The sequence below is a fragment of the Palaemon carinicauda genome, chromosome 30 (assembly GCF_036898095.1).
Source record: "Palaemon carinicauda isolate YSFRI2023 chromosome 30, ASM3689809v2, whole genome shotgun sequence".
Lineage (NCBI taxonomy): Eukaryota > Metazoa > Arthropoda > Malacostraca > Decapoda > Palaemonidae > Palaemon > Palaemon carinicauda.
The window spans coordinates 24,029,804-24,052,719 of NC_090754.1; the positions used below are offsets into that span (position 1 = coordinate 24,029,804).

Consider the following 22,916-nt stretch of genomic DNA (forward strand, 5'->3'; position numbering starts at 1 on the left):
CTATATATGGGACATGTAAGGCAAATTTCTATGGGTTGTTTTTATCAAAGGAGGTTACTTCGATGCGTCTGGGGCTGTAGGGGGAGACATCCGAGTTCCTGAACGGATCAGATTGGCCACCATATCTTTGAGCTCCGTCATAGCTCCTTGGCTTGCCCTAAAATGTGTTGTATCTGCTCTTTAACCCTATCCCTGATCAGGTCGGTGGGGAAGGAGGGATCCTGAGCACGACCCGCTGTCGAAGCCCTGGACTTATCGGACTTCGTCTTTTAGCAGTCACGGTTTTATGCAAGGTAATATGAACATCAGGATCCTTTGAGGGTCCTAGGCCAGTGACGCAGATAATGGCAAAGCTGAAGGCTCAAAACTCATCACCACCTACCTGCCCGTCCATGGGGTCGACGTCCAACCCTAGAGAGGACACGCCGAGGAGATAGGGTCCGCCAGATGGAGCATTCCTTCCAAATCTTGACACCCAAGGGCGGAGAGCCGCTCTTGCAGCCCGGAGAGATTCATCATCCTGAAAGAAGTGAGGGGATTAGTGATGAAGGAGAAGACCGTTCTCCTCAATAAGCGATGTATACATAAATCAAGAACAAATTAAATCATCGCCAAAGGATACCAAAAAGAAACAAATTAGAACCAACTTACATCATCGTTCAGGAGTAGGGAGGACAGCTCGTAGCAGAGCGTGCATGACTCCGGGAACCATACACCATACCATGTAGGCGGACCTTCTGTAAAAGAAAGGAGACATAAGTCTGGATGTTCCTTGAAACTCTGGTTAGTGATCCTATTCACAGACTGGGATCAACCAAATTTTCTATAAACAAAAATATATATGTTTATGTATATATTTGTACATGTATATAATACATATGTCTATATTTATGTATATATTTAATTATATATATGTATATATATGGATAAATATCCATACAACATCGTGTTCAAATAGAAATAAATTTCTACTCCGTACTTGGGATCGAACGCTAGCCCCTTCTAATGAAAAAGCCAGGTCGAAACCAACCATGCCATGAGAGGCCATTTTACTGTTCCTTGAGACTCTGGTCAGTGAACAGATGAATCAAAAGAAATAAATAACATTAATTATGTGTGACTAATATGGTTCTATAATTGTTAGCTAGAGCTACAAATTAATATACTAAAATCCAGTAACCACGTAACATGTAACTATAAACCTAATCGGTAAAATAATGTTAACCCCGGTTCTGAATGTCTGAGTGATCTCTGTTGACACCGGAGATCCGGTGACAAAGGTCCGTCATAGTGAAAACGTGAACATCAGCGTAAGATAATATTAACCTCAATGCTGAACGTCTGTGTGATCTCCGGTGAAGCCGGAGATTCGATGAAAAAGGACCGTAATAATGAAATTGTGATTAATCATGAAAAAAGGTTCTTGTGCATAAGGCCGAAGCCGGAGTCTGAGTGCCGGATTTCACCGTTGCACTCCAAATATCTGACTAGTTCCCAATCCAATGAGTATCCATTATAGCGGAGTATAACTCAAGGCGGTGATTAATCATGAAAAAAGGTTCGTGTGTATAAGGCCGAAGCTGGAGTCTGAGTGCCGGGTTTCACCGTTGCACTCCAAATATCTGACTAGTTCCCAATCCAATGAGTATCCATTATAGCGGAGTATAACTCAAGGCGGTGATTAATCATGAAAAAAGGTTCGTGTGTATAAGGCCGAAGCCGGAGTCTGAGTGCCGGGTTTCACCGTTGCACTCCAAATATCTGACTAGTTCCCAACCCAATGAGTATCCATTATAGCGGAGTATAACTCAAGGCGGTGAACGTTCCGAAGATAACGGAGCTACGGGTGTCGAATAATGACTCATACACTAACGGAACCTATTAATAATGCTAGCTATATTAACAGTAACCACATCAATAAAACGTAAATACCATCAAACGTAATATCATAAACCCGGAGAAGAAGCGGAGGCAGGAATAACTCGTGATCGTATAAAACGGAAAACGGGAAATCCACCTCTCCTTACTCAAGCTTAAGAAAGAAAACGAGAGAAAGGGTAACTCGTAACTGTAGTAACAGAAAACGAGCACTCCATGCTCACGCTCTCATGGTTACATTATAAAGAACCAAAATCACACAATAATATGATAAGAATATTGATAAAATTGTAATAACCAAGAACGAAGAATAACAACAACGTAACAAATAAATATAAAGATGTAGTCTAAAACTAGCACCTTCCCGAAGCGTGTGCGTAAACTATAACCATGGCAAGAACGTTATTCTTCGTTCGTCCAAATTGGACTTGCTAGCAAAAAAATACCATAGTAAAAACAATAAAATAATAATAAAAATGGTCATAAAACGTAAGTGATATAACCTAGATGACAGAGTACTAGATGGGCAATATTAACTTGAAAAACTATCGAAGCGAACAAGGCCAAAATGGCTGCCGTCACCGAGGAAGACCAAGCCGCTTCCAAAATTAAAATCCACATTACTGGAAAGAGAACAAATGCCCAGTACTGAAAAAAACTGTCAAAACAAACTATGGTACTCAACATTGGTAAAGGTGAAGTAGCAGCGTCAGTCATGATGAATTAACGACAAAAACTTGAAAACACCGAAAGCACAAAAAACAATTACGACTATGCGGGCAAGTCCAAAACAGAAGGATGACCTAGAGGGTGCTCGTGTGGCTAACGGTGGTGTGATCCAAGTGTGGTTTCTGGGGTCTTTGTTACGGCCCTTCCCTTTGATGAAGGAGTTATCTAAATGGAAGACAGCCTGTGAATAGTGGTTTTCACACGCCCCTGATGTATACACGACACTCACGAGGTGCTCGCGCGAGGGTAGTGACCTCTGCATTCCATGCTTTTATCTTTCTCTGGTATATTTGGAAGATTTATATCAGAAAAAGTGTAAAGAAGGACTTTTTCACCGGTCGTCACAGGTCGACCCAGAAAAGGGTCAATGAGAAACTTTTTATTTATTCTTTAGGAATAATCCTAAACTGGGGATTAGCAGAACCTTAAAGGAATGCCAACACTAGTGACAAGGTTGGCAGAAATTGAGGAATGGATCAGTATTTAAAAGTTCTTTCATTGGGTGGAAACAATCAACAACTATAGGTTAGCAAAATGAGTGTTTGATATAGGCTAAACTAATTTATAAATGAATAAAAAGAAATGGTCTTTATTCAGCAATTAAACTACTAAAATTATTTTCTATATCTTTAGATTTTTATTATATAGGTGACCTTGTGCTCCCCTTAAAAGAATTCAGATTCTATAAAGGTTCTAATAACCAGGAGATGTTTACTGACCAACACATGTTGGACTAAATACAGTATTTCTAGGTAACCATGCTACTGTAATTTAAAACTAATACCTGTATGTATGCACAAATAATGTCATGCTCCATAAAATTGCCTAAGGGTTTCAAGGAATACTATATTTAACTGAGAGATTCACTTAGTTTACAATATACAGATGATGCTCGACTTGCGACCTATGACAATTCGATTTTATGACGATTTTTTCAGGGTTATGACGTCACAAGTATATCGGAAATAGGACGAATATTTCCTTGGAAATAATCTATTATCTTGTATAAAAATAAAGTGAATTATCTTGTTAAATTATTTTCTTTTATTGATCATATTCAGTATCCATTTTCAGTAATAAATACATTAATAAAAGTTTTAATATCTATCACGTTCATATATGTCTGGTGACGTCACATTACCGGCAGAAAGCGACCTGGCAATACAGTGATTTCCTTCCAATAGGCTGATGATTAATATTAGTATTCCCATTTTCGAAATATTAAGTAACGATACAAAGTATTTTGTGGGTCTGTATTGGTTGTCGTGAGTACTACGTAGCGTAAATTTGACTGTACGCTAGTTATATTTAATCTCTGATAATAGATCGATGTTTATCTAAAGAAAGTATACTAATAGGACAAATATTTTCTTGAAAATAATATATTTCCTTTTACATTATAAAAAGGAAATACTTTTGCTTTGTAAGTTAGTATTTTCATTTCATTTCTTGCAAGAAAAAAGGAAATTAATTCAAATATTTTGCAAGTCATTCTTAGTAGAATTTACGTCACGCGTCTTGTGACGTCATGTATCTGGCGGAAGCGCGCTGACAAACCGAATGATTTCCTTTCATTGTGTTACCGAGTAATCTTATTACAGCATTCCATCATCGAAACACCCAGTAACGATATCAAGTGTTTTAGTGGTCTGTATCATTAGTTATGAGATTAGTACAACTTATCGTAAATTTAAGAAAAATAGTCTGATGACGTCATATTTCTGTCGGAAGGCGAGAGGCAAATCAAGTGATTTCCTTCCGATGCGTAGCTATTCTCATAATCAGAACATCGATTGATGATAAAGATTTTTTTAATAATTTTCAAAGAAATCTGAAGATTTAACTGAATTAAAAATCAAAATACGGAGAGAGAGAGAGAGAGAGAGAGAGAGAGAGAGAGAGAGAGAGAGAGAGGAGAGAGAGAGAGAGAGAGAGAGAGAGAGAGAGAGAGAGAGGTGCATATTCCTTTTATAACTAATAATGTCTATAAACGAAATGTATGGAGAATGTGGTACCCTATAACCTATTGGCGCTGACATAATATTCATTATGAAGAGATTTCGAATGTCAAGAAAATTATATAAATCAGTGTTATTCGTACTATATGTGCACATTATCATAATACGGCAGCGTGAACTTGAGATCAACCGAAAGTAAATCAAAAGTATTTGTTGATTATTGATATGATCAAGAAATTGAAAAATAAAATATAAACGTGCTTTAATAAACCACAATTAAACATAATAATGTCTAATAAAATATGAAGGCTCAATATTCAACTAAAAAATTGAATACTGTACGAAGCTTTGAAAATGAACTACCCGTATGTGATTGCGAGAGCGAGCACACACACATCGAAAGAGCTACTGTACAACTATTTCGCATTACAGGTATACTTAATGATTAGACGAACTGTATGGAAACTGATTTCCTGTAACATATTGGTGCTGATGTAATATTCATGAAGATATTTCTAATAAGAAATTCTAAAAGAAAAGAAATATGCCATACGTATGTACCCCATATTTTGATACGGTAGGTAGCGGCACTTTCAAATCAGCTGATCATAACCAATGGTAGAAAAAATTTTAAGTACTTCTCGATTGGTAAAATGCTTCCAAAATTAAAAAACAGAATACAAAAATGCATTAATAGAGCATATGCTATCCTATGAAACATGAAAATGGAATAACGATAGACGGTAAGAAAATATTGCTAAAATATGATTGAGATGATTGCCAACTCATAACGGATCATAATAAATCTACGGAAACTTCACTTTTTTAGATCGACACATGACGAAATTGACTTACGACGCATCTCTCGGTCCCGATCTCCGTCGTAAGTTGGCGACTACCTGTACCTGATTCTCACAACTGTATTAAATCAGTACCTACTGTATATATTTATCTTTTATGGGGAACCTAAGTAATATAACAAGAAACTAAATGAAATTTAGGCTTATCAGTAACCTTTCATTGTTATGAAATGTGGAGTATTTACACAAATTGATAAAAAATGTTATTTTCATTAGTAAAATAAATTTTTGAATATACTTACCCGGTGATCATATAGCTGTCAGCTCTGCTGCCCAACAGAAAAACCTAAGGACAAAATACGCCAGCGATCGCTATACAGGTGGGGGTGTACATCAACTGCGCCATCTGTCGAACAGGTACTCAAGTACTCCATGTCAACACAGAACCAATTTTCTTCTCGGCCCACTGGGTCTCTATTGGGGAGGAAGGGAGGGTCCTTTAATATATGATCACCGGGTAAGTATATTCAAAAATTTATTTTACTAATGAAAATAACATTTTTCAATATTAAACTTAGCCGGTGATCATATAGCTGATTCACACCCAGGGGGGTGGGTAGAGACCAGCATTACATGTTGACATTATTATGAGCTAAGTATTTTGTATTTAATTTTAGCAGTTATTCAAAATAACAAACATAAAATAAATAAGTACCTGGTAAGGAAGTCGACTTGAACAATTACTCTGCCTTTTTAAGTACGTCTTCCTTACTGAGCCTCGCGATCCTCATAGGATGCTGAGCGACTCCTAGGAGCTGAAGTATGAAGGGTTGCAACCCATACTAAAGGTCCTCATCAAAACCTCTAATCTAGGCGCTTCTGAAGAAATGACTTTGACCACCCGCCAAATCAAGTAGGATGCGAAAGGCTTCTTAGCCTTCCGGACAACCCAAAAACAATAATAAAACATTTCAAGAGAACGATTAAAAAAGGTTATGGAATTAGGGAATTGTAGTGGTTGAGCCCTCACCCACTACTGCACTCGTTGCTACGAATGGTCCCAGAGTGTAGCAGTTCTCGTAAAGAGACTGGACATTCTTAAGATAAAAAGACGCGAACACTGATTTGCTTTTCCAATAGGTTGCGTCGAAAATACTTTGCAGAGATCTATTTTGTTTAAAGGCCACGGAAGTTGCGACAGCTCTAACTTCGTGTGTCCTTACCTTCAGCAAAGCTTGGTCTTCCTCATTCAGATGGGAATGAGCTTCTCGTAATAACAGTCTGATAAAATAGGATAAAGCATTCTTTGACATAGGCAAAGATGGATTCTTAACTGAACACCATAAAGCTTCAGACGGGCCTCGTAAAGGTTTTTAAATAGAGCTTAAGAGCTCTTACAGGACATAAGACTCTTTCTAGTTCATTTCCAACCATACGATAAGTTTGGAATATCGAACGATATTGGTCAAGGCCGAGAAGGCAGCTCGTGTTTGGCTAGAAAACCAAGTTGTAGAACATGTAGCCGTTTCGGATGAGAATCCGATGTTCTTGCTGAAGGCATGAATCTCACTGACTCTTTTAGCTGTGGCTAAGCATATCAGGAAAAGAGTCTTAAAGGTGAGATCTTTCAGGGAGGCTGATTGTAGCGGTTCGAACCTGTCTGACATAAGGAATCTTAGTACCACGTCTAAATTCCAACCAGGTGTAACCAAACGACGCTCCTTCGTGGTCTCAAAAGACTTAAGGAGGTCCTGTAGATCTTTATTGTTGGAAAGATCTAAGCCTCTGTGACGGAAGACTGATGTCAACATGCTTCTGTAACCCTTGATAGTGGGAGCTGAAAGAGATCGTTCTTTCCTCAGATATAAGAGAAAGTCAGCTATTTGAGTTACAGAGGTACTGGTCGAGGATACGGATACTGACTTGCACCAGTTTCGGAAGATTTCCCACTTCGATTGGTAGACTCTAAGGGTGGATGTTCTCCTTGCTCTAGCAATCGCTCTGGTTGCCTCCTTCGAAAAGCCTCTAGCTCTCGAGAGTCTTTCGATAGTCTGAAGGCAGTCAGACGAAGAGCATGGAGGCCTTGGTGTACCTTCTTTACGCGTGGCTGACGTAGAAGGTCCACCCTTAGGGGAAGTGTTCTGGGAACGTCTACTAGCCATCGAAGTACCTCGGTGAGCCATTCTCTCGCGGGCCAGAGGGAAGCAACTAGCGTCAACCTTGTCCCTTCGTGAGAGGCGAACTTCTGCAGTACCTTGTTGACAATCTTGAACGGAGGGAATGCATATAGATCTAGATGTGACCAATCTAGTAGAAAGGCATCTATATGAACTGCTGCTGAGTCCGGGATTGGTGAGCAAAATATTGGGAGCCTCTTGGTCATCGAGGTTGCGGAGAGATCTATGGTTGGCTGGCCCCAGGTGGCCCAAAGTCTCTTGCATACATCCTTGTGGAGGGTCCATTCTGTTGGAATTATTTGTCCCTTCCGACTGAGACAATCTGCCATGACATTCAAGTTGCCTTGGATGAACCTCGTTACTAGTGAAATGTCTGGACCTTTTGACCAGGTGAGGAGGTCCCTTGCGATCTCGTACCATGTCAGAGAGTAGGTCTCTCCTTGCTTGGAGATGTACGCCAAAGCCGTGGTGTTGTCCGAGTTCACCTCCACCACTTTGCCTTGAAGGAGAGACCTGAAGCTTTTCCAGGTCAGACGTACTGCCAGTAGCTTCTTGCAGTTGAAATGCATTGTCCTTTGACTCGAGTTCCATAATCCCGAGCATTCCCTACCGTCTAATGTCGCACCCCAGCCTACGTCCGATGCGTCCGAGAAGAGAACGTGGTTGGGAGTCTGAACAGTCAGGGGAAGACCCTCTCTAAGGTTGATATAGTCCTTTCACCAAGTCAGACCAGACTTTATCTTTCCGGAAACCGGGATCGAGACCGCTTCTAGCGTCTTGTCCTTTTTCCAGTGAAAAGCTAGATGGTATAGAAGAGGACGGAGGTGTAGTCTTCCTAGTGACACAAATTGATCCACGGATGACAGTGTCCCTACCAGACTCATCCACAGCCTGACTGGGCAGCGTTCCTTCTTCAGCATCTTCTGGATGGATAGCAGGGCTGGGGGTTGATCGTCTTGTTCAGTAACGTCCTCATCAGAGGGTTCCTCATCCGAAACTGATGAGGAAACGGCAACGGAGTGGGCAACGTCTGACTCGCTGAATCCGGTCACACTGGTGGATGCGTGACGGAGCCGGACGCAATATCAAGGCACTGCTGCACAGTCTGTGAACTGTCAACAACCATGGGTGCGCGAGGAAGTACAGCGTCAACCCGAAACTGTCTAGACTGTCTGGGTTGTGCAGTCAACACCCTACCGGGTTGCTGAGGTTGACGCACTGCGTCACAACAAGTCACCTCTGTTGGTTGTTGAACGTCTTCCTAGTGACACACTGAACGTCAACAACCACCTCCGAGCGTCGCTTAACGTCAACGTGCGACTGGCAACCCACACTGGGTCGCATCGTTGGAGGAACCACCTCAACTGGCAGACGCGAGTAGGATACCTCAGCGTCAACAGGGCGCACAACCAACCGGTAGGAAGGTTGTTGGCCAGAAGGTTCTTCTCCGTATTTAAGTCCTCTATCAAGGACACAAGCTTGGACTGCATGTCTTGCAGCAAAGCCCATTTAGGGTCTACGGGAGCAGGTGTGGCAACAGACGGGGTTAGCGACTGAGGCGGAACCATTTACCATCCCTGGAAGCCTTGTTATGTGTGCATAATAGTACAGCAAAACTACAAAGGCTCGACAAAAGTTGAGAAGTTGACCTGTAAACAACTGGAGCGTCTCCTGGCTAGGCGCCAGGGCGAGTCTACCAGAATTGAGAAGTCTACCTGGGCAGAGGCATGAACTCCCAAGCCGAGAACTTCTCTCATGTCCTATCAGACTCTCGCTCTATAAGCCAGTTTAAAAGAAGGGAAATCAAAGGCTGTATCCCTAAAACTCCTCCTGGTGCAAAAACCAGTCGCCTAGCCAACGTAACGCTCTCTAGGAGAGCGAGAGAGCACTAGCTTAACAACAACGGCTTCGAAGTAGCTAGGCCTAGTGTAAGTTCTGACGTGAGGCGAACGAGGAGCAGCAGTTACAAGATCCGGACGAAGATCCTTAAAAAATCATCATGATTTAATTAAAGTCCATAGGAGGCTAAGCAGCTTAAGGCTCCTCTCCAAATGACAGAGTCCTCAAAGGAATATCAGTAGGAGGGAGAACAGCACTTTCTCATCTACAGGAACCTTGTCCGAGAAAAGCTAGGTTATCTCAGTGAGGGTCTCACTGGTGCATTAGCAGCAGACCAGAAGGCAACGTTATGTAACTGCTTGACAGTCTGTGAACTGTCAAAACTGAACTGTCAACCACAACAGGTGCGTGAGGACATACAGCACTGGTGCATTAGTAGCAGACCAGAAGGCAACGTCATGTAACTGCTTGACAGTCTGTGAGCTGGCAACAACCATAGCTGTGTGGGGAAGCAAAGCCTCTACTCCTGACTGACTAGTCTGCTGCGGGCGAGTAGCGGTAACCACAGTGGGTTGCGGAGGTTGACGCACAGCGTCAAAACAAAGCAACTTAACTCCACCCTCCTGTTGTTGTGGCAACTCGCGAACGTCAACGGAGGGTAGCGTGCGTCTGTGAACGTCAACGTGCGGCTGGCAGGGTACACTGCGCATGGGAGGTGGAACTCTCACAGGCGGAGTGCGGGAGCAGGTAGCGTCAGCGTCTACTGTACGCACAACCGTGGTTGGTTGTAGGCTAACGGGTGCAGCGTCAACCTTCTCCGCACGATACTCCTGCATAAAAGATGCTAACTGTGTCTGCATAGACTGTAGCAAAGACCACTTAGGGTCTACAGCAGCAGGTGCGGCAACAGACGGTGTTACTGCCTGTTGCGGTGCCACTTTGCCTCTCTTAGGAGGTGTGCAGTCATCGGAAGACTGCAGCGAGTCCGAACTGACCCAGTGGCTACACCTGGGCCGTTGGACTTGCGCGGAAGGGACCGACTTGCGCTTAATAAGCTGCGAGACCTTGGTCCAAGGTTTCTTACGAGAAACCTCTTCCGCAGACGAGAAGTAAATGGGCTCTCTCGTCTTTGTGTGGGTGGGGCGATCTTGGGTAGATACGCCCGAAACCACGGAGGGAAAACGTCTGTTCGTTGATCAAGGCCTGACGAACCCATAAGTCGTTCGACATTACTTCTCCCCTGGGCTTGGGAGCTTGCAAGAGGTCCCGGACTAGGTGAACGACAGGCACGAACAGACGAACCCTCGGACGCAACACTGTAACACTTGCGCATATCACTTTATCACTTCGATTTTCTGTTTTGCACTTATTTCACTGAAATCGAAATTAATACTAGCAAAAACAGAAAACATATATAAAGATAAAGAATTCAGTGGCTGGAAAAGAGACTAAACACTAGTTCAAATAAACTACGTTTACAATCTCTCACCGCACATAGCCTGGGGACAAGAATAAAACCCTAGAAACGTTTTACCTTCTTCCCCGTACAGCGACTAGGGAGGAGAGTAACACGAGAACAACGTTACCCGCTTGAACGGAACGTTTTTTCTCCTCTCTCTCCCTCCGTCTCTATCTCTCTCTCTCTTTCTCTCTTGATTTCGCACCTGACAGAAGAGCCCAATTATATATCGTCAAAACATGTTATTTGGCTAAAGGAAAAAACTGAAAGGTTTTCCAAATAAAAAGTTCCTTTAATTTAGAATTTAAACCATTTAAGCTAAGAAAGAATGAACGAAACGTCAGAATCGATTTACTCTTACTGCAAAGTGAAACCGTGATACACTCTCTCTCTATCGTAACGATAGAGCGCATGTTGAACGTCCTGAACGTCAACAACTGCGTAGTCTAAAAAACTAAACGTTAGTTCATCTTGAAAACAGTACGAGACTATCAAAGAAATTCTTTCATAAAACATTAAATTTAAAAAGTTTTAAATTCTTTAAAGGCTAAATACGATATAACGGGCTCAACGTTGATTAACTTCGGTTCCAAGTTAGGACCGCCTACTATCAGGAAAGGTCGCATATAAACAAAACATAAAAATTTATTTTTATATGTTTATAATAAATGGAAAGTTAATCGAAGAGGCCTAATAAAGGCGGAGAGATATAAAACATATAGATCTATAACGTGTTAAGCAAAATTACTAAAAACCTAAACACACTTCCGTCTAAGGGAAGGGTCGGCCATTTAAAAGTGAAAGAGAGTCCATACTCTCTTTGTCACCATAATAAAATCTATCCAAAACGAGTTCAAGTTTTGAGATGAAGATAAAACCCCTGCATAGCGAAAGCTCAAAACTGGAATAGTGTACTTCACCAAATAGTTGTGAAAACAAATCCAGTTAGTAACAGCGTATTTAGTAGGTCTTGCCAGTGGCACGACAGAGAGAAAATTGGTTCTGTGTTGACATGGAGTACTTGAGTACCTGCTCGACAGATGGCGCAGTTGATGTACACCCCCACCTGTATAGCGATCGCTGGCGTATTTTGTCCTTAGGTTTTTCTGTCGGGCAGCAGAGCTGACAGCTATATGATCACCGGCTAAGTTTAATATTGAAAAATATAACATTATTTAAAAAAGGAAAAAATCAAAGAAACAGTTTTAACCTACTTTCAGTACAATGGACTGATCACTTTTGGGATAGTTATCAGCATTGAACATACAGATCTTGACTTTCTCCAGACGCTTCTGTAATTCTTGCACCAATTTGTGAACTTCTCTAATAGAATCTAGTTCTATATAGCTGTGTTTTGCCCACTCTTTTTCTCGGCTTGCGCCAGGACGCAAGAACTCCCCGCGAAGCTGCATGCCTTGCCAAAGCTGTAAATTCAATCAAATAAAAAATAAAAATCTTCCAAACTCATCTATTTGAAAAATATCAAGGGTAAAAAGTGTTGAATATCATATATTTCCCAAATCTACCTGATACTGAAGAACCAATTGCACGTGCAAAATACCCCTAGACATGATAAAGTTACATACACTAGCCTACATATAATATCCAATGTTTAGAATGTTATTTACTTTTTGGGGGGCTAAACTCATGGTAGATGTACAAACACCAGACACCACAAAAATCCAGTCTTCAAAGGATGCCCAAATAATGCTTCAGTTATCTACTGTTTCAACACATACCGAGTACAGGAAGTCGTCGATTTATGACCAAGATATGGACTGAGAGACATGTCGTAACTTGATCTGGATGTATATCAAACTTAAAAAGTGAAGTTTCTAAATATTTAATATGCTATGTCATGATACCCTAATCATCCAAGTCACATTTCATCAATATTTTCTTACTTTATATCGTTATTACATTTTCTTGATTCAGAGGATATCATATGCTTTATTAAAACATTCTTGTATTCTATCTTTTAATACTGAAATCATTTTAACAATCACCAATTACTGACTTTTTTGTTTACCTTTGTTTAGGATCATCTGATATCAGGGTCCTGCTACTCTATTAAGAAAATGCACAAATATGAATAAGAATCATTTATATAATTTCATAACTTATACAAAATATCTTCGTAATGAACACTACAATAGCACTAATGCTATAGTTTTCCTAGAGTTTGTTCCTAACCATAATCATTATAAACATTCTCTATCTCTGTAATAGCACCAATGCCATAGTTTTCCTAGTTTGTTTCTAACCATAATCAATCAAAATATCTCTATCTCTCTCTCTCTCTCTCTCTCTCTCTCTCTCTCTCTCTCTCTCTCTCTCTCTCTCTCTCTCTCTCTCTCTCTCTCTCAAGGCCTAAATAAGGGTTGATTAGGTTATAGATTGTATGAAGAAATGGGGTTGGATAGATTGTGATGACAGACAGTACACTAGAAAGCCCATAGTATCTAGGAAAGAGTGCATGCAAGATTAAGTTCAATGGTGCAATGTACTTGAGGTTTAATGTACAGTACTGCCATTGGACTTCATTGTTGGTGTTGAAACAAATTTATGTTAACACAGTTTTACTACACAGTCGATTCATCTATGGAGCCACAGTTAAAGAATGAATGTGGAAGTGACTATTGCCTTGTTTATTCTCTGAAGCTACTCGTGAAAATAAAATAATCATCACTTCCTACAATGTACCCCCCACCCCCCCCCAAAAAAAAAAGAGAGTAAATTTACATATGTGATTTTGTCTTACAGTTAAAATAACAAGAGAACATTTAAATTTATTTGCAATGACTGATAAAAACCATCAAATACTACTTACATCATAGGCATTAAGGAGCGCTAGACAATCAGAGAAAGATCCATAGGCCCAGGATACCTTGGAGAGGAAAGCATTCAGCTCATCTTGAAATGGGCGTGCATGGAAGCTCTTTAGTGACAGTCCAGCAGCTAGAAAAAACAAAATATTTGCAATATTAGTGTTAGTGAAAGCAATTCATCATAATTATTTCCTAATGATAACACACAACCCTCATGTAATTCATAACTGAACAAGAACTATTCGGTTAAAAGCAAAACTCAAAATATCTGAAGCATACATACATCAAAATAAAAAATAAAAGTTTTATACTTATTCCATTGTAAGACACTATGTTCTATTTACCAAGTCTCTCAAATTGAAAAATAATAAAAGACTAGGGTTAAGATAAATTTATGGCCAAGATGAGGAATTTTCTCGATGTAAGCCAATTCTTCATATCAACTAATTAACTTGGACAGGATTGAAGTATGATATTTAGGACAAAGGTTAAGCAATGGGACTAGCAAGGTCATTTAGTATTGTCATAGGCTATGTAATAAGATAATTGAAACCATCAATGCAGCCACAAAAGTCGTCCTCTTTCAGACCATCACCAGGGATGTTACCCCTGGATGCCTGTATGGCAATGTGAAGACTCACAAGAAAGGCAACCCACTTTGTCCTTTCATTAGGTGTCCAACACTGACCAACCATCTGGCAAAGACACTCAAAACCCTTTTGACCCATTATGTTCCAAACAAGTACAGTGTCGTCTCATCTGCAAAGTTTCTCAGTAAGCTGAAAGGATCTCCCAGTAGTGGCACCATCAGTTCTCTGGACGCATAGTCCCTCTTTACAAACGTTCCTGTTTGAGAGACCATCGACTTGATCCAGGAGAAAGTCTACAGGGCCATTCCACCCCCGCCCTGTATGTCCTTGAGGAAGCCCTTTGCACCCTGCTAGTAAAAAGGCCCCTTTTACCACCCACCGTGGCCACATGTACACACAGAACAACAGTGTAGTGATGGGCTACCCCATTGGTGTGGTCTTCGGCAACTTTTACATCGAAGTCGTCGAGAAAAGATCTTACTCATTGGCACACCCATGGATGCCTATGCCTACCTCCTCAGGTCGTACCCGACGGTCTTCCGTCTAAAACTTCGCCAAGCACAAATAGTTCCCGCCAAACACGGTATTTATCACCATATCAAAACGACGGGGACCTCTGTGTTCGTTAGATTCAGCCAACTGGCACAGGATTGCTTAGCAGCCGCTAAACAAATGTTCACTGAAATGAAAGCTCAAGCCCATAGTCATCAACCTTACATATCGTTCTGAAGAAAGATGGCTCCCTGCTCCCTTCTGTGTATGTTATGTAGACACCTATAATTGTGTTCTCTTCCATCAAACAAGAACACCTCCATCACCTACGAATTGTGCTCAACAGACTACAACAGAAAGGCCTTGTAGCCCGGTACGACAAGTGTACCTTCGGCACCAATGAAGTATCGTTCTTAGGGCACTCCATCCCCTCTCTGAAAAGGTAGAAGCCATCCAGAAGTTCATACCCTTAACTGTCAAAGCACTGCAAGAATTCTTGAGTATGATCAATAATTATCACCCTTTCCTGCCAGCCCTCGCCACTTCCCTTTTTGCTTCCCTCAAGGGCAAGGCAAAAAACCTGAAGTGGGGTCCCCTTCAAGAAGCGGCCTTCTGCAACGCAAAGAATGCCCTATCAACCAATGCTCCTCTCACTTTTCCTGTGCCACATGCCCCTCTCCTCTACACTGATGCCAGCTACATCACTGTTAGTGCAGTACTTGAGCAGATTATTATTACTAGTTAAGCTACAACTCTAGTTAAAAAAGCAAGATGTTATAAGAACAAGGGCTCCAACAGGGAAAAATAGCCCAGTGAGGAGAGGAAATAAATAAGGGATTTTGACGAAGGAAAACTCTATTTCTGGGCGAGAGACCTGTGCCGCCCAGTGAAATGCTCCTATAGCACCATTTCTAAGGAATATAACTGCTAAAATATTACCAGAGAAAAAAATGTATAGGAATGCTTGGTTGAACTAGCTCGCTCACCTATTGGTGTCGGTATAATCTAGGGCGTAACAGACCAGAGGTCTCGTACCATTTAGATATCTCCTCTTCAAAATCCCTCAATAGTGAGGTGCGGTTCAACCTTCCCTGCCGCGCAGACTAGTACTACTAACTCTACCCACGCTTGCGCAGCACGCCTTATAGCACCCCTAAGTTTGGGGTCTGATCAGGGGGGGACAACTAGGGTGGGTTCACTGGGTGGCACAGGTCTCTCGCCCAGAAATAGATTTTTCCTTCGTCAAAATCCCTTTTCTGGGCTCAACCTGTGCCGGCCAGAGAAATAGTACCAGAAAAACGAACCCCTTCAGTAAATATAAGGGAACGAATTAAAATCAACATAACATAACAGTGGTTTAATTAAGAGTTGCAGTAGTAGACGATAGTCTTTTATAACATCAAAAACTGACAGGGTATAATATCCCAGGAAGGGATGACAAAATGTAAAAAATATAACTTGAAAACAAAATATGATCTGAGGTCAGAATATCTTAGATAAAACCATATAAAACTGGACATAAAAGAAATATAATTCGCAGGACAAAATGTAAATATGACAATTAATAATAGAGATAAACAATATCTAAGATATGGGGACACCCATGGGTGACACAACAAACTGAACTCAAGTAGGAACTGTAAGTGAGGCAGGTAAGAGGAAGAAGATGGCAAGACATAGTACATTCAGGAACTAATTAGGAATTAATTTGTTCGGGGGATACCACGCTCCCTGCTGCTACGATAGCGAGCTGAAGGGCCTCTAGATGTTTAAGATAGTACCGCCTGAACACTGACGGGGATTTCCATCCGGTATATTTAGTAAGATCTGCAAAGTTCATGTGATGGAAAAAATTTATTGAGGTTGCTACCGCCCGTATGTCATGGACGTGAGGGAAAGACTCAGGATTAGCCTGTTTGATAAAATACAAAATCTGTTGTCTGATCCCTTTTAAAGTTATAGTCCCTCCCTGTTCTCTGACAAACAAGGGTCCTGAGGTCTTATAGGAAGTCCTTGATAGAAAGGACTTTAGAGTGGTAACAGGGTACAGGGAAGGATCCTGAGGGAGCGGGATAATTTTCCAGGAGGACCATCTGTTCTGAGGGTCTTCATTTTTGGCCAAGAAGACTTTGTCTGGGGAGGGGAGGACTTCTCCTGATGGAAGGAACTCGATGTGGCCTGGATCTCTTGACAAGGCCGCTAATTCCGAAATTCTAGCGCCGGATGCTAAACTCATAAGGAATAGAGTTTTTCTGAGTATAGGTATATACTCACATGAGTCGTTGATGGTTTCTAACGCCAGTTTGAGGACATCATTGAGAAACCAGGAAACCGAGTTAGGACGAATGGATGGTTTCAGTCTGGCACAAGCTCTTGGAATTGAAGCTAGCAATGAGTCTGTTAGATCTATATTAAACCCGACCAGGAAAATTTTCTTCAAGGCAGATTTAATGGTAGTAATAGTGTTAGCTGCCAAACCTGACTCAAACAAGGTCCTGAAAAAGGTAACTGTTAGGTTTAATGTCATAAAGACAACATTAAAATCCTTCAAAAACTTTGCTAGTTTTTTGACCGCTGAGTCATATTGACGAAGAGTGGAGTCTCTTTTATCTGATTCTAAGAATAAAGTATTCTGGGGATCTATGTTAGCCCCTTTGTGGGCCGCAAACTTCATGAAGTCCATAAAGTTAGGGCGTTCCGAATGTTTGAGGAAGCGAACACAGTGCGCGTTTGTACTATTTGGGTCAAAGTCGGGTTGGGAATCTGGCGAGGGCGGAGACTCAGCTCCAGTAAAAGAGGAAACCAATTGCTCTTGGGCCAATTGGGGCCCACCAGGGCTACTTGACCTTTGAAGGTTCGAAGTTTGTCCAGCACCTTCATCAATAGGTTCACCGGTGGGAAAGGATAAATCCTTTCCCAGGTGTTCCAGTTCAGAGACATGGCATCTGTGGCGTAAGCCCGAGGGTCCAGGTTGGGGGCCACATAACATTTCAGTTTGTGGTTGGACTCCGTCGCGAAGAGATCTACCTGGAGGTCCGGTACCTGGGAGAGGATCCACTGAAACGATTTTCGGTCTAGTGACCATTCTGATTCCAACGGGGTCGTCCTTGAGAGTGCGTCTGCCACAACGTTCCGAACTCCAGCCAGATGGACAGCTGATAGGTGCCATTGGTTCGAGGCTGCTAGGGAAAAGTGTGCTACCTCACATGGTTGATGGTGCCTGACTTGGAGCCCCCTCTGTATAGGCAACGAACTATAACTTCGTTGTCGAGAACCAGTCTCAGGTGTTGTTTCTTGGCCGGGGAAAGACGTTTTAGAGTTAGTAAGACCGCCATGGCTTCTAGGACGTTTATGTGGAACTGTTGGAACATTGTGGACCAAAGGCCCTGAACCTTCCTCTGTTGGGAATAACCTCCCCAACCTGATAGGGAGGCATCCGCGTGGATGACTATCTTTGGAGGAGGGTACCGTAGCGGGACCGATTTCGACAGGCTCTTGGTGGTTGTCCATGGGAGAAGCCTCTTCCGAAGAATGGGAGGAAGACGGGTCTTCTTGTCTCGAAATTTGTTGTTCGCTTTGGAGCGCCAAACCCGGTTTATGTCCTTCAGTTTCGCTTTCAGAAGAAGGTCTGTCACTGAAGCGAATTGTAGGGATCCTAGGATCATTTCTTGGTTCCTTCTGGATGTTATCTTTTCCCCGAGAAAGCGTTTGGTATTCTTCGCAATCTCTATTCTCTTGGACCTGGGGAGACATATGGTGTGAGAGCGTAGGTCCCATTGTAATCCCAGCCACTGAAACTTGGTCTTAGGTGTTAGGCGGGACTTTTTGAAATTTATTTTGGATCCCAGAGACTTAAGATACTGGATCACTTTGTTTGTCGCTTTGAGACAATCCTCGACGTTGTCTGACCAGATTAGCCAATCGTCCATATATGCAACAACTTGGACCCCTTGGGTTCGAAGTTCTTGAATGACTGATTCCGCCAGTTTCGTGAAGATTCTGGGCGCAATGTTGAGCCCAAATGGCAACACTTTGAACGTGTAAGCCTTGTTGCCTAGTCTGAATCCTAGGAATGGGCGGAAATGTCTCGCTATTGGAACATGATAGTAAGCATCGGTAAGATCGATGGAGGTGGTGACGGCCCCACGGGGAAGTAAGGTCCGTACCTGCGAGACGGTAAGCATGTGAAACTTGTCGCATTGAATGAACAAGTTTAGCCGGGCAAGATCGAGGATGACTCTCCGGCTGCCCGAGTCTTTTTTCGGGACGCTGAATAAGCGACCTTGAAACTTCAGATGTTTTGTTTCTTTAATCGCGTTCTTGCGCAATAGATCCTGGGTAAACAGGGTCAGATCCGGTGGCGGGAGTTGATGGAATTTGTTCGGTGGAGGAGGCCCTTCTATCCAACTCCACCCCAGGCCCTTGGAAATTATGCTGAAGGCCCAAGGACTGAACCTCCAGAGACCCCTAAACGCATAAAACCTCCCTCCTACCTGAAGAATCTCAGTAGGTGGAGGGTTTTCCGCCACGGCCTCCGCGTGATCCCTTTCCACGGGAGAAATATCTCCCCTTGCCTCTGTTCTGAAAGGATCCACGTGAACCAAGGCCTCTGCCTCGCTGGTATCCTTGAGAGGAACCCCGGGACTCATAGGCAGGGTTATAAGCCGGTGAGGTGAACGAACTCGAAGCCACTTGGCTTTTAGGGAAGAGAACATATCCCTCTTGGGGCTGAGGCTTGGAGGTGGAGGGTTGGATGGTCTGAGCAACCGGGACCGGCTGGACTACCTGGAGAGTCTGGCGGAACTGGGCAGAGTTATAAGGACGTAGCCTTTTCCTGCCCCGGGATTGAACGTTCGACTGTTCGAACTTCCGTTTGGGAGTGAGACCCCAACGGACTTTGAGGCTCTGGTTCACCTTGGCAGCTTCGCTTAACACCGAGTTGACCATGTCCTCCGGGAACAGGTCCGGGCCCCAAGCGGAGGCTTTAATGAGTATATTCGGCTCATGGCGGATAGTAGCCTCTGATAGAACATTTCTACGGCAACGTCTTCTGGCTACCAAGAAGTCATAGCAATCCGATAACAAGGATCGTAAGGTGGCCTTTGTCATGACCTTAAAAGCGTGTTCCCCATCATAGTTGAGGGAAAACATCTCCGCCATCGTCGAGACGTTTAGGCTCCTGCTAAACTTAGACCGGGACTCGAACTCGAGTCGAATTAAGGTTTCAGGAAGTCTTGGAAGTCGTTCGCTAAATCGCGTCGACGCACAATCAGCAGATAACTTACCAGAGGTAAATGTTGACTGAATGTTAAGCCAACATTCATTACCTGATGGGAGCAGAAGAGATGTAGGGTCTGTCTCCCGAAGCTGGGGCAAAGGTTTGTCTTCGGCCACTGCCTGAAGAGCTAAGTCCACCATCTTGGTGACGCCAGGAGTAGGGGTCTGCTCGTCCACAAGAAACATAGTGTATGTGCTCTTGTGGGGAGTCAGCATGGTGTTCGTGCAACCCCACTCGTTCAGGGTTCTAACCCAAACAGACTGAGCCTGTTCTTTTGGGAAGGTAACGGTCTCCTTAGGGAACTTATCTAGCCGTGGTCCCTAAGACTTAACTGGTTTGGTGATTTGGAAGACCTGTGAGTCTTTGATAGGGGCTGGCGGGTAGCTTTAACTTTAGGGACAACAGGACGTGGCCTGACATCAGCCACGTGCTTCCTTGAAAACCCCTAAAAGGAAGAAACACAGGGTCTCTCTGGCCTGACACTCCGGGCGAACCCGCCAACCCAGATCTAAAGAGTCGCCAAGGTACAAGTCATAGAAGACTGCGAGCTCCGAAAGAGGGTATATCGTTACTAATGAACAAGGTAACTCCGTTGGGAATGTAGAATAAATAGATCGAGAATAAATGTTTAAACCGATCAATCACAAAGGAAATAAAATGAAAATCCCAAAAGATTATATCCGAAGTTAAAATTATAGATAGTAACGACAGGGGCACCTACAGTGTGTCCCATAGTAGGGTAGTAACCCAAAAAGATCCGGGTGCTCCGAATTCTTAAAATAGACCAGTATGAAACCGGGATCAAAGGCTATGAACAAAATTTCGGACCGGTATAGTAACCGGGGAAAAAACTTTTCATAAATTAACTGACATTGTTAAAATAATTCCATAAAAGGTGAAGATTATCAATGAAATAATATTGCCATAGCGAGAAATATACTATCCCGTCGGTACTGGGGAAGTATAGAATAACATAAAGATACATAAGTATCCCATAGCAGGTCAGTAACCTAAAGAGATCCGGTTGCTCCGAATTCTTAAATTAGACCAATATGAAACTGCGTAATAAGTTAAGATTATCAATGAAATAATATTGTCATAGCGAGAAATATACTATCCCGTTGCTACTTGGGAAGTATAGAATGAAATAAAGATACATGAGTATCCCATAATAGGTTAGTAACCTAAAAGGATCCGGGTGTTACGGATTCTTAAAATAGACCGATATGAAACCGGGACAAAAGGCTATGAACAAACTCTAGGACCGGTTTAGTAACCGGGGAAAAACTTATAAATAAACTGACATTGTTAAAACAATTCCGTAATAAGTTAAGGTTATCAATGAAATAATATTGTCATAGTTTGAAATACACTATCCCGTCGCTACTTGGGAAGTATAGAATAAAATACAGATACATGAGTATCCCACATTAATAGGTTAATAACCTAAAAAGATCCGGGTGTTCCGGATTCTTAAAATGGACCAACATGAAATCGGAACAAAAGGCTATGAACAAAATTCGGACCGGTATAGTAACTGGGGAAAAAAATATCAAAAATTAACTGACATTGTTGAAACAATTCCGTAATAAGTTAAGATTATCAATGAAATAATATTGTCATAGCGAGGAATATACCATCCCGTCATTACCAGGGAGGTATAAAAAGGATGTATAAATAAGGGATTAAATAGAAAATAATAGTCCCGGACTGGGAACAGAAATACTTAAAGTAAACTTAAAGTTACATCCTTAATACATATAATAAAAAACTCCTATTATTATGATCCAATACATTAACATCCGTGAAAATATAGGGTTCCCGTAGGGAAAGTATTAATCATAAACTGTGTCAGCGTCATCAGATCCGGCAGTATTGTAAGCCCGGAGGTCCCAATGTCTGATGACGGGAGGGTACGGTGGGAGAATGTACCGGGACGAAGGTAATGATTCGTGTAGAATGCTATGATTGTAGGTTAATAATATGTCCTACTACGAACGATAATGGCAGGAGGTACCGTATGATGGGGACACTCCTAACCTATAGATAAGGTCTCATTCCTAATTCCATTAAGCTAAAAGCAAAAGCCATACTAAGAAGGCGTAAAGTAGACTGCCCGATTACATGGATAGGGCACGTGATATAGTCCCCGGCGGTCCCGACCCTCCCCCGACTGATGGCCAATCGAGACGACGGGAGAGGGGGGGGGGGGCGAGAACCGCCCGGGATGAATGAGACTATGTAGCACCCCGTGAGATAATCTCGGTCCTCAGTATGTCGGAATGTTGAGGGAAGACTGAGGAACAAGCATGCTTGGCCCGTATGTCATAGCCAACAACCATCGAGTGAGAGGAGAGACGTGCTCTGGGGGTGTGGGGGGGTTTGTACAGGGGAATCACGTGGACAGGTGGTGGTAGGCAGGGCTACCAACTGGAGATCCCCTCAACACAACATGGAAAATCCCAAAAATATGATCATAATGGAGTTTGACAATAAAAACAATATGAACTGTTAAAAATACTTAAAAGTAAATAATGAAAAAAAAAAAAAGCGTAATCACGTAAAAATGGCTAGGCATGCTAAGTTAATAAGGCAAGAGAGGGACTCGAGCGAGTGGCAAGGGAGGAGGCATGACGTCATCTCGGAAGATGGAAAACAGGGGTACCAACCTTACTACTGAAGCGGGTAGATACCGAACAGTAACATAAAGAGCAACGCGAGAGCCCCACTCGAACCAAAACGTAAAACTATGTGGAGCGAAAATAAAACTAATAGTCAATATAACATCAAAGTGAAACGCTCCTAGAAAAAACAGCAAAGCAGTTCCCGCGGGAACGCTATCCACTATATGCACGAAGGCAGGCATGCCAACATAACTGAGCCTTAAT

General features: G+C 42.4%; 1 protein-coding gene across 1 annotated transcript in view; it reads right to left on the bottom strand.

The window, feature by feature from the left end:
* Window positions 1–22,916, bottom strand: part of LOC137623430 (ATP-dependent RNA helicase TDRD9-like) — a 266,190-nt gene that overhangs the window by 203,218 nt on the left and 40,056 nt on the right. Inside the window, exons 4-5 of the mRNA XM_068354264.1 lie at window positions 13,671–13,798; window positions 12,055–12,264 (exon numbers count right to left, since the gene is read on the bottom strand). Coding sequence (XP_068210365.1) covers window positions 12,055–12,264; window positions 13,671–13,798 — 338 coding nt within the window. The remainder of the gene's footprint in view (window positions 1–12,054; window positions 12,265–13,670; window positions 13,799–22,916) is intronic.